The sequence below is a fragment of the Sphaerodactylus townsendi genome, linkage group LG10 (assembly GCF_021028975.2).
Source record: "Sphaerodactylus townsendi isolate TG3544 linkage group LG10, MPM_Stown_v2.3, whole genome shotgun sequence".
Classification (NCBI taxonomy): Eukaryota; Metazoa; Chordata; class Lepidosauria; order Squamata; family Sphaerodactylidae; genus Sphaerodactylus; species Sphaerodactylus townsendi.
This window is the reverse complement of record NC_059434.1, coordinates 2,488,459-2,500,958: the sequence shown is the minus strand read 5'-3', so window position 1 is coordinate 2,500,958 and position 12,500 is coordinate 2,488,459. Positions and strand designations below refer to the sequence as shown.

Genomic DNA, 12,500 nt, shown 5'->3' with positions numbered 1-12,500 from the left:
TTTCTTGGCAATGGAAATAACCAGCCCTGTGATAGCACTGTAGCTCCACTTGCCCTCAGAAACATGGTGAGCTGTTCCTTGCATCTTGTACAAGTTTTGGATAGTTGCTCCTCCTTTTTGGAATAGTTTTCCAGAAGAGATTTGCAAGGCCACTGGTCACTTTTCAGAAGCCAGGGAAAACTTTTCTGTCCTGGAAAGATTCCCAAACAGATCCTTTTAGAACAGTGGTTCTCAACCTTCCTAATGCCGCGTCCCTTTAATACAGTTCCTCATGTTGTGGTGATCCCCAACCCTAACATTTATCCCTTTGAAAGATGGAGAACACTGATGCAGAGAGTCTTAGGTGACCCCTGTGAAATGGTTTTTTGACCCCAAGTTGAGAACCACTGTTTTAGAAGGTCCTTGCAGTGTCTCCTGGGCTGTGTATGTTGGTTATGGTTGGTTGATTGTTTCAGGTGTCTGCACTTTAATAGGTTTTAATTTGTGATGTTGTAAACCACCCTGAATGTTCAAAATGAATCAAAGGTGGGAGGAAGGGCTGCAAACAACTACAGACTCTTTTTAGAGGGTATGTTGAGGTGATTGTAACGCACTTTTTAGCACATAAAGCGGTTGATGCAACGCTTTTGTGTATTTTGACTCAATTTGAACGTTGCATCTGTTGATTGACTGCCTTTACAGGATGTCATCCTCCCATAACCAAGGAAACAATGCTGCATGGACCTGTGAGCGTTCTCTCTGGACCTCAGCTTCACCCTAGAAAAGGCTGAGAATTGCTTTGTAGTGAGAGTAGTTGGAACCTGGGGCTGACTCTCTGTCTTATCCTCCCGTGTCTGTTTGAGGATGCTTCAACTTGCAGAGCTGTTTGCTTCTATTGTTGACTTATTCTGTCAGTTGAGTATATTCTTTGCCCATTGGAGCCTCCAGTAGAGGAGTTGTCCTCCTCCACTGAGCCTCCTGAGAGGGTCTTCCTCTGAGCCCCTGGAATTCTTCTCTGTCTGAAGCGCCTGGGAAGAGTCACACATCTTTGCAGGATGTCATCCTCTCCATGGTCAGAAAGGACGGTCTTGAGTAAGTTCAACACTTCTTTTCCTTTGTTCCCCCAGGGGATCGGAAGCCATTATTCCCAATATATTTTTCTTCCTGGTCCTATTGTCTTACGAGCGCTACCACTCCAAACAGATCATTGGAATTCCTAAAATTATTCAACTCTGTGATGGGATAATGGCAAGTGGAAGGAAAGCTGTTACTCATGGTAATAAAAGGAAAAAGTGGTCTACAGTTATGAATGCTAACTTCTTACAGAACCTTTGTGTTGTTAATTCTGGGGATTAGAACTGAAAATCAAATGTATAAGAACTGAAATGTTTTCTCTAAGAGGATCTGAAATATTTTTACAGTATTTGACACACAAGAGCCATCATAGCGAGATGGTTTTTCCCCACTTTCATCAACAGCCTGCCTTTTCCTCTTTTTAAATATTGGATTTCTATCTCTGTTAATTTTCCTGAGGGGTATTTTGCAAGATTCAGTACAATTTGCTAGTATTTTCAAGAAATTGTGTTTGTTATGCAGAAAATTTGATTGCTGCTTCATCTCTCTTCTAGCTGCCTGGTTAAGATTTAGTAAAGATCTGTTTTGCTGGTGAACTCCTATTCTGGCAAAAACTGGCAAGCTTTTGTGGCTTCTGATTGAAATTCCCACTTTGTAGAAAGCATCGTGGCTTGTAATTACTTCCTAATTATTTTCAGTTGGCCAGGATACAAATGTTGATCTAAGCTGTCCTGTAAGAACATTCAGGCATGCTGTTCGATTTTTCTGACTGTACTAGTCTCAGTTAAGATGGTGTCTGTTCACTGTCTGCTAAGTGTTTTTTTTACTGCTCCTACATTAAAAGTCAGTTATACAGTGTTATATAGAGCATCTATAAAAGACTGTATGTCCTGAGCAACTGTATTTTTAGTGGGAGGGGCCACCATTCTGAGGAAGGCACTTCTGTTATATTATAATGAACTAGAGAACAAGAGAGATGTTCCATATATGTATAATATATGCAGCAGAAAATCTGTGGGTATAGAATTAGGGAGTTGCATGCTGATAGAAAATCAATAATAACATGCAAAACCAATAATAACATGCAAAAACCATTTTCACAAAGCCATTCCAGCTCTGCAACCCATTGTTCACGATCTCTTTATACTAAGAGGAGCAAACAAAGCTGATGCTGGCAAAGAACTGGAAACGCAAAAGGAGGTGGTTGTTTCGATGTTGCTGAGGCTTATACAGTACCATCAGGTAAATTTCATAACAATATTTGGAGGGCTTCCCCATTACATCCATTATTGTTTTGATTATCTTGGTCTGAGTTCTTGAATTCAACACTTTCTTCAAAATATTCACCCTGTCTCTCCAGAAGCACTATTTGAAATGATTTTGCATTGTAAAATATGACCTGACGCTCTAGAGATCCAATGCATGATATATTTCCATTTGATTTTTGTGAATTGAGTTGACACACAAAAATAACAGGGGAGCTGCCGAAAACAGAACTTCTGTGGTGAGCTCTCTCCTCATTTCATTATGTGTTCTCCTGAATGATGGAGGGCAATCTCCATCATCAGAAAAATGGCTCTTTCTGGTCACTGGTGAAGTTGTCCTCTGTCCCCGGAAAAGGCCTTCCTTGCTGACATGTGCCAGAGGTTCTTGGGGGCTCCATCATCTTACTCATTTTTTGCCTGTTGTTGGTAGTGGCACTTCCTACTTTTCTTCCTTGTTGCTCTTTTTGTTCCGTCCTTTCCCAGCCAGAGCTGTTGGACATGAATTGAGAAGGGAAGAAGGAAATTGAAATTTCTCTCTCCTCTTCCTCCACTCCCAGCCTGGAAAGGAAAAGTGATTATCACCAATGGAGTGCACCCCCTGCTTCCATTGCCCTTTGAGATCTGAATGAGGTTGAGCCAGAAGGGATAGGGGGAAGATGTCAGCTGCCAACTCTTGATAGGATGCAGCTTGCTGCAGTGCTGACCATCACAAACTTAGGCATATTCCTTGATGCATCCTTGCTGATGAAGGCTCAAGTGAATTATGCCACTTGCTTGAAGTTTTACTATCTTTGCCAGGCGAGACAGCTGGCACCTTATCTGTCCCAGGTTGACTCAGCCACAGTGATCCAAGTGAGAGCCAGCATGGTGAAGTGGTTAAGTACAGGTGGACTCTAATCTGGGGAACTGGGTTTGATCCCCTGCTCCTCCACCTGAGCTGCGAAGTCTTATCTGAGTGACCTTAGGCCAGTCACAGTTCTTTGGAACTCTCTCAGCTCCACCTTCTTTACAAGGTTCCTGTTGTGGGGAGAGGATAGGGAAATGAGTTTTTAAGTCCCTTTGAGTCTTCTTATCAGAGAGAAAGGGAAGGTATAAATCCAAACTCTTCTTCTAGAGTAGATTACTTCAACTTGCTCTACGCAGGGCTATCCTTGGACCTGCTGTGGAAACTCCAGCTGGTCCAGAAGGCAGCAGGTAAGATCCTAACTGGTGCCTTGTGGTAGACACATATCCAACTAGTTCTCCACCAGTTGCACTGACTTCTGATGGAATAACAGATCATCAAGTTCAAAGTTTTAGTATGGATGTATAAAGCCCTAAATGAGCTGGGGTCAATGTCCTTTTGGGACCGCTTATCCTGTTTCCTCCCCCGACAGACACTCCAATCAACAAGTGAAAATGTACTTGTGGTCTCTGGCCAAGCCTGGTGAAACACTCTGTCTCATGAGACCAGGGCCCTGTTGGATCCAATGCAGTTCCGCTAGGCATAGAAGACAGAGCTGTTCCACCAAGCAGGCAGCAGCGGTTACCACCTTTGACCTCTCCCTCCTCCTCCTCCTCCCTTCCCTTCCTTTTGATGCTTAGTGGGAGTTGGCAGAATTCAGTTTTTTTATCACCATCATGGAATTGTAGAACTCATGTATAGTTTTAAATTTACAGATTTTGTTGTATTTATCACTAGATTTATATGGTGTATATATTTTGTTGGAACCCTCCCCAAGCCCGAAAGGGGAGTGTCAATATAAAAATTTATTAAAATAAAGTCCCTCTCCTCAATGCTTTGTGAATTGAACGAGGGAAGCATAGCCATGCTGAGGAAATGGTGTAAAGCAACAAACTAGCACTTTTCTTCCTGTTCTGGGAGGGAAGAACTGTGTAAAGCACTAACTATTTCCAAACTGGGCATTTGTAATGCTGTGTGTTAGGAAGCGGGGAATTTAGCCCAGGTGCAGAAGATTCAAGACAAGCAGGAGATGAGCATTGAAAGGACTGGCTTTTCTAATGATGCAAAAATGAGTGGGGTTTTCATTTATTTTCAGGTTCTTGAGATGTTCATCCTCATACTCCAACAGTGTCACAAGGAGAATGAAGACAAGTGGAAAAGATTGTCTCGACAGATTGCAGACATAATCCTCCCAAAGTTAGCAAAACAACAGGTTAAAATAATAGTTATCTCTTATTAATATTATTTGTGTGGGGATGTATATGTTTTGATTGAGAGTGACATTGCATTTCTAAGAGTCCTGTATCAAAGGGCTTCATATGCATGATATTTCATAGTGAATGATAAGCCAGTGTCCCAGATTTTGGGAACTTCCAGCATGGAAATGAATAAATATTTCATATCCCTACGTTTTGTTGTCAGACATCCTAGATACCCAAACCACCTGGGATTTCTTTGGTCTTGACCATGTGATTTGTCATAAAGAACATGTAGGAGACCTCAGAATAGTAAGTTGCAATACTGCAGTTAAAAGCTCTGCCTCGCAAACTGAGTTTGATCCTGATGGAAGTCAGTTTCAGGTAGCCTGCTCAAGGTTGACTCAACCTTCCATAGTCTGCCTAGTAAACCTGGTGGTGTGACATCATTCCATGGGTCAGTAATGACCTAATGCTTGCAGAGGACTACCTTTACCTAACTTTACCTTTAGTCATGATGTGCATTTTCTTGGGATCATATAAATAAAAAGCAGTTTGCTTCCAGATCAGTAATTCCCAGAAAAGAATCACATTAGCACTGTTACAGTATCTTAGAACTTGTACCCAAGCCTGACAGATATCTATCTTTCCACATATCTATCTTTCCACATATTAGGCACTTGTACACTGAAGCTTTACTGACCTACATTAGTGCTTGAATTATCTGTTTAATTGTGGGACTTTTAGATTGAACAAGTTGGACAATTTTCAGTTTCTTAAAATGTGACCCATTTACATTTACAGTGTCTCAATAATGTTAGCTGCATTTAAGGAAGATCTAAATGAAATTTAGGAGCCCCATGGCATAGTGGTTAAGTGCTTGTACTGCCACTCAAACGGTCAGGAGTTCGAGCCCTCTGTGAGTCAGATATCCTGGCAGCTGACTCATGGTCAACTCAGCCATCCATCCGTTTCTTGGTTGGTAAATGAGTACCTAGCTCATAGCTAGGGGGTAAAGAATAGCTGGGGAAAGCAATGGCACAACTACCCCACAAAAGCGGCTTGCCTATAAAATCACTGCTTTCAGTGGTACCCCAGGGTCGGATATGACTGAAGAGGAAACTTTACCTTTTAAAAAAATAAAATTTAATCCTGCACTCAGCTGTTCAGCCAAAGGCAGCAGCGAGGGGGAAGTTTCCACTGGGCCACTCGCACCATGATAGTGCTTTTGTTTGCAGAAGGCTGCAGTCAGAAGTGAAGAAGCAGGGCAGCAACTGTGTTTGGATGTGTTTTTTTACTCAGAATGTAAAACTGTGGATAAGTTTTGGGCTCTTTTGCTTATTACCACAACAGTGATACTTTATCTTCTCTCTCTCTATTGCCCCCTCCCCTTTTGTTGACAGATGCATATAGATTCGCATGAAGCTCTGGGGGTCCTGAATACTTTATTTGAAATACTAGCACCATCAGCCCTCCGCCCAGTGGATATGCTTTTGCGGAGCATGTTTGTCACTCCCAGTACAATGGTAAGCTATTTGTTTATTTGGACAGATGGCAGTGGTGTTGATGAGGCCCACCTACAAGTGTGGCCTTGTAAACAAAATGTGAAGGGGGTGAATGGCCCACCCCTGTCTCTAGTTTACCTGGTGTCCCCCATCATTTCCCGCTGACATCCTCATGTACTGTGTCTTGTTTTGCTTGCAAGGTATCTTTTCTGATTGTAATATCAGCCACGGTGCACACACGTAGGTTTAGCTGTGGTCTAAATACTCTATTTTGGTTCTTGTTTTTCCTGTTCAATAGGTCTCTGTGAGCACTGTCCAGTTGTGGATATCTGGCATTCTGGCTATTCTTCGGGTTTTGATTTCACAGTCAACAGAAGACATCGTTCTCTCTCGTATTCAAGAGCTGTCTTTTTCACCGTATTTGATCTCATGTGTAACAATTAACAAATTAAGAAATCATGAAAACGTAACTCCAACTGAAGAACAAATTGTGGAGGAGCAGCATAAATATCTACCTGAAGAGACATTTTCCAGGTATGCACTGTTTTTTCTTAATCTGTTTCTTGTGCAAGTTTCTCCTGTATTTCATGGGGAAGGTGGGTGACTAGTGCGTTTATTGTATGTTGTTAGAAAATGGTTACTGAAATAAGAAAAAATGGCACATATTGCAGTTCAAGGTAACTAATGTATAGTGGCCCAACAGAATCTCTTGGGACACAGAGAATATATGTGTCTTTTTCCCCTTTGTGGCAGTGTTGAGCCTATCTGTTTGTTGAGTGAGCAATGTTAATGTGTTATAAAGCAAACTCTCCTATCTTCCCAGATTCTTGTTACAGCTGGTGGGTATTCTGTTAGAAGATATTACCACCAAGCACCTGAATGTGGATATGAGTGAGCAGCAGCATACTTTCTATTGCCAAGAGTTGGGCACACTGCTTATGTGTTTAATTCACACCTTCAAGTCAGGTAATGTTGTTGCATAGAATTTGCAATTTGACTGTGCTGTCATCTCCCTAGAAAACCTTTGCTTCTTTCTCAGGCTTGAAGTGTTTTAAGGCTTCAGGAAAGCATATTTCCTCTGGCTACTCAGCCACTAGACAATTATGCCTGGCCATTGTTAATCCTGGTTAAACAGAAGTATCGATACCAGTAAACTCCATTTCAGAACCCATTTCGGTTTCGTGAACTGGGGCCATTCACTTGAAAAAATTGTTTAGTTTTGCTTTTTCAAAGTTATTTTTCTAAGCTGTTTCAAAGCATTTGTTTTTAGGGAAGACAGAAACTTCTCCCTTTTAGCTAATAGCAAATTTCGATGTTTGTGTGACATCATCAGTGGCCGTTGACCAGCACATCCTAGCTTAACTGATAAGGCTTGTTGTGGTGGGTTTGTTTTTGGAAGGATTTTCTTTTCCTGTTAGAATATTTCTGCATTTGAAGGAGTTGCTCATCGAACTAATTCTTCAGTCATTCACTGGTGCTTGGTTTGAATGACTGTCTTGTACATTATTCTCTGTGACTAGCCATCTTCTCTTTCTCTCATTGACATTGTTACCAGCCAATCCAACTTTAAGATTTCAGTCTACTTGGAAATCATACATGTGGTTCTCTTGACAGAGGAGGAAAAGAGTCAGTACAACACTGGAGATGATTGATTAGCCACTTGTACAGATATTCTTGGCATGCCCTGGGGAGACAGCCAGCGTGGCTGACTTCCAATCTTCTCCAGGTTGGGAAAACCAAACCACATGGTAGAGGCCGTCGGGGACTTAATCCCCAAGCAAAGATTTGGATTTATACCTCGCACTAAATAGTGCAGAAACGTTTCACAACATTATTTTTCTATTCTTTTTGCCATTTTTATGTGTAATGGTTCTCTGCACTCTACCTTTACAAGTACCATGTAAATTTGACCCTGATCTTGTTTTATATAAACCTGTGATTACCTTTGTAGTCTGGTTGCACCAATTGGGTTGTTTCTGTTGCTCATTACAGTGGGTGATTTTCAGAGGGACTCTGACCACCCCAAGAAAGGTGTTCTAAGTACTTCCCCCTAGAAAGCAGAAGTGCCATATGTGTTTTGAAGATCTGGGGACCATTAGGTGGGCAAAGAGGGACAGCCCATCTGGGAAGATGGGGACTTGCTGCTTAAAAGAGGCTGGATCCTCTATCACATGGCCCAACCCTGAGTTCATGTTAACCTTGGTTAATGATTGTCAGGTATAACAGTCGCTCCAGGCAGGAACCCATGATTGTGCACCCTCTTCTTGTTTCTCATTAGTTTTAAGTCAGCACAAGATCTTCATTTGTTGCATATGGGATGTTTTCATCTTATATATTAATATACCACCATTCTCCCAGGCAGGTAAAAGTTATGTAAAGCAATTGAAACAATTTAATAAAACACATATTTAAAACTAAATACCAGGAGAGTATTTTTCCCTTTGTCTAGTCTCAGATTGTCCCACAAACTCTCCCAAATAGATGTGTTTTGCAGCCTCCCCCAGTCATCTCTTCTGAGAAGCTGTTCTAGAGGCATGGGACAGCCGCTGAAAAAACCCAAGTCTGTACTGTTTCACAACATGCCGTAGACAATAGGAGAATGAAGCTTACTGGGAAGGTTGAAACTTCTGCACAGGAACATTCAGGGAGAGGTGGTCCTTCAAGAAGCAGGCTTTAGGTACCTGTATATGTATCAAATGTCATGTATTAACTTTCTGCAAGGTGTCCATGAAATCATTGCAGCCAGAATGTACCATGAGAAATTCCTGGCAGTGAGTGTTTTAAGATTTTCTGACTTTCTTGCCTTACCTTTGAAGACTTTAAAAACTTCATTAACTAAATTTAATAAAATAAAATTGAAACTCGGGTTGATGGGTTGTGTCTTTCCCAGTGTCCTAAGCTATGCTGCCAGCAAAATCTCCTTAAACAACAGAAGACTGTATTTGTCCCTTTGCTTTAAAGGCATGTTCAGAAGAATCACTGCAGCAGCCACCAGGCTTTTTACAGAAGATGGATCATCTGACGGCTTCTATACCCTTGAAAGCTTAAATGCTCTTGTGCAGTCCATGATCCCCACGCATCCTTCTTTAGTACTCCTGTGGTGTCAAATCTTGCTGCTTGTTAATTACACCAACTGCACCTGGTGGTCAGAAGTTCATCAGACTCCAAAGTAAGGCTGTTTTTATGATGACAGGAATATTTTCATTCATACCCACCTTGCTCATATTCTCCAGATTTTCCTGTAGAAGTTTCACGCCATGTCATAGCTCATTGAACTGGGTCCAGAGAGCTGTATAACTGGTTCATGATCAAGGGATGTTTGGACTCTAGCAGCTGCATCCACAACTCACACACTTTTCTAGGAAAGAATTTCATTAGTAGTTTGTGAAATGCTAGTTAGTGGCAGCAGGGTGCCATTCACAGGGGAAGATTAAAAAAAATCCCCCTGGGATGCACAAGGCCTTGGGTCATTCCTAAAGATGCTCTTTGTATGGGGACTGTTTTCAGCTTTTAGAAAATCAGGTGGCCACCAAACTTTCCATGGTTCTTGTTTTGAACAAACAATATTCAGCCTGTCTTTTGTGGGTGACGTTGTTTGTTTGCCTGGCATGCTTCTACATGCAGTTTCGTGACTTTTTTCCCTTGTAATTGACAACCGAAGTAGAAAATGGGGACAGACTCTCTTCCAGATAACCAGTGGTCCTTCTTTAAGCAGTCAGTAGTGACTTTGCTGGCCTTCGTCGTGTGTCATGGCAGGAAAGTGCTGGGTTTGTTCTGGGTTTTCATTCTCAGTCCATGCTGGGGAACCGAGAAGTCGGAAAGCCTTAGGCAAGGTACACCCTAGAGCAGTGGTGGCGAACCTTTGGCACTCCAGATGTTGTGGACTACAATTCCCATCAGCCCCTGCCAGCATGGCCAATTGGCCATGCTGGCAGGGGCTGATGGGAATTGTAGTCCACAACATCTGGAGTGCCAAAGGTTCGCCACCACTGCTCTAGGGTGTACCTTGCCTAAGGTTGCCAATTGGCCATGCTGGCAGGGGCTGCCAATTGGCCATGCTGGCAGGGGCTGATGGGAATTGTAGTCCACAACATCTGGAGTGCCAAAGGTTCGCCACCTCGGCCCTAGAGCATGAGCCAGAAGACTCTGAAATGTGCAGAGCTCCTGCTGTGACTTTTCCAGGTTTTCTTGGCAAGGAAGTCAATTTGGACAGTTCCCTTGAAAGTAGAATGATTGAAACCCATTTTTGCAAGATGTCCACATATACATTTTTTCCCCCAGAGCGCAAAATTTGGCATAGAAAGCTGGTGGAAAATCAGTTTCTTTTTCTATATCTTTTCAAGTTTCTAATTATACTATTTTAAAAGTGGACACTCAGATTCTGCAAAGATGGGTGCGCAGTCCTTCTCAACCCTAACCGGGATAGCCCCGGGATAGCCTGATCTGATCAGATCTCAGAAGCTAACGAGGAATGACTTTGGTTTGGAGGGACAGCCTTCCTAAGAATACCAGGGTCATGTCACAGAGGCAGGCAATGGCAAACCACGTCTGAATGTCTCTTGGCCTGAAAACCCCACCAGGAGGCACCATAAGTGAACTATGACTTGATGGCAAAAAAAAGTATCTCAGTCTTGATTTTGTTTTGGATATTTATTCCCCTGTTTCTCTGGTGGGTGGAAGGAGATTCAAACCTGGGTCTCCCAGATCCTTGTCCAGCATTCTATTACACCAAGCTAAATCTCTCACGAATGCCAAGAATTTTCCTATAACTTACCATCCCTGTTGCCCATCATGTCATCCTTTATGCCTACTGTGGTTCTGCTACAACACATGGAGTCTTGTGGAAACTTCAGTACAAATGACTGTTAGTGGCTTCTTAAGGAACCTGTTAGTATGTTAGAGTCCTCAAGACTTTTCTGTTTTTTTCTATGGTGCTTCTGTTCCTCCAAGACCTTTTAGGAAATTCTGTGCCCTTACAAAAACCGAGCGTTCACATTTAGAACTTCTATACAAAGTAAGCATACATGTTAATGTTGATTTGGTTCTCCTAATTTTGAAAGCAACATTTGAAGTTTTGTCCTTGATGAACACTTTTGGTTTGTAAATTGAATTTTTTTCTTTAATTTTTAAAAATTAAATAACAGTATATGCACTCTTCTGTAAAATCTATGTTGGCTAGCAGTGCCCTTTCAGGGTGTGAGGCAACCTCATTGTTCATATGCAGATAGTTGGCAAAGGGAGCTCCTTGACCCCGTTCTCTCATGGGGTTAGGCAGTTGACAGAATGGCGGATTGGCCCCAGTGCTTTCTCCGTTCGGAAGATTGTGTCCATCCTTGCTTTGGTGGTGGTTGATAGGAAGAGTAGGGTAACCAAATATTTTTTGCAGGTGTGTTTGCTTCCTTTGGTAGTCCAACTGATCCCGAACAGGGGAAGCGGCCTCGTTCTAACTCAGAGCACCGGCTCTCCAGAGTCTCAGGAAGAGGTCTTTCACATCGCCTTTTGACAGGAGGTGCTGGGGATTAGACCTGTGGTGCTCTGCCCCTCAGCCACAGACGCTGGCATGCTTGAATGGCAAAAGCGAGTGCCCTTCTACCAACATTCTCAGCAGTGTCACCACTTCTCTTTCAGGAGGCACAGCCTTTCCTGTACTAAGTTGCTCAGCACTCAGATTGCCGAGGGCAATGAAGAATCACATTCTGAATCAAAACTTGGTATGTGCAATCGAGAGATTGTTCGAAGAGGGGCACTCATTCTTTTTTGTGATTATGTGGTAAGCTTTGATTGAATTTTACTCTTTGTAGACTATTTCACAATTTTCCTTTGACCAGTTTTCAAATTTAAGTATTGTTTTTAACTTTCCCTTATTGTAATCCACCTTGAACCATGAGGAACAGTGGGATATACATGTTTTAATAAATAAGTGTTAGGGGGATTGTATCTAGCTGATTGAGATGCATTCCTCACTCAATGTAGTTGCTACAAGATGTATGTAACCAGCCTGTTATATGTTACCACTGTTGTAACGGGACATACTTTCCTTGATCTTTTGCTTTATGGCTTAACATGCTGAGTAGATAACTAGGCTTACCCCTGATACTTCTGGTCTCATGGGAAACAGGATGTTTCCGTTGACCTGTGGTAGCAGGAGGCCAGGTGGCTTTATCTCTATCTGTTGCCGACACCTCTGTTGCCAACATCTGGGCACCTCAGCTCCGAAATAACTCTTTCTCACATTCTTTTGGAAAATGGGAGGGGGATCAACTTCTGAACAAAGTAGGTAGCTGAAGCCAGGTTTGCCAGAACTGGCTTTAACAAGCTGGGTGCTTTGATGCCTATCAGTAAATGCTGTTGATCAACAATACAGAGTCAGTTTATTTCTTCAAGGTCCGAGACCTAACAATAAACCACTGACTGGACATTGTTGGCAGTGTTAAAGTCTTAGCCTTCTGTTCAACTGTTGCTGCCTGTAAAACTCTTTCTCTTTGCCTCTTTGTTTTCTGTGATGGTCTATTCTGGCTCTCATTGGAGAAGTTCACAA

General features: G+C 42.3%; 1 protein-coding gene across 1 annotated transcript in view; it reads left to right on the top strand.

The window, feature by feature from the left end:
* Positions 1 to 12,500, top strand: part of LOC125439912 (huntingtin-like) — a 94,699-nt gene that overhangs the window by 67,782 nt on the left and 14,417 nt on the right. Inside the window, exons 35-42 of the mRNA XM_048509256.1 lie at positions 1,107 to 1,255; positions 2,159 to 2,295; positions 4,358 to 4,474; positions 5,861 to 5,983; positions 6,261 to 6,496; positions 6,786 to 6,928; positions 8,924 to 9,131; positions 11,591 to 11,732. Coding sequence (XP_048365213.1) covers positions 1,107 to 1,255; positions 2,159 to 2,295; positions 4,358 to 4,474; positions 5,861 to 5,983; positions 6,261 to 6,496; positions 6,786 to 6,928; positions 8,924 to 9,131; positions 11,591 to 11,732 — 1,255 coding nt within the window. The remainder of the gene's footprint in view (positions 1 to 1,106; positions 1,256 to 2,158; positions 2,296 to 4,357; positions 4,475 to 5,860; positions 5,984 to 6,260; positions 6,497 to 6,785; positions 6,929 to 8,923; positions 9,132 to 11,590; positions 11,733 to 12,500) is intronic.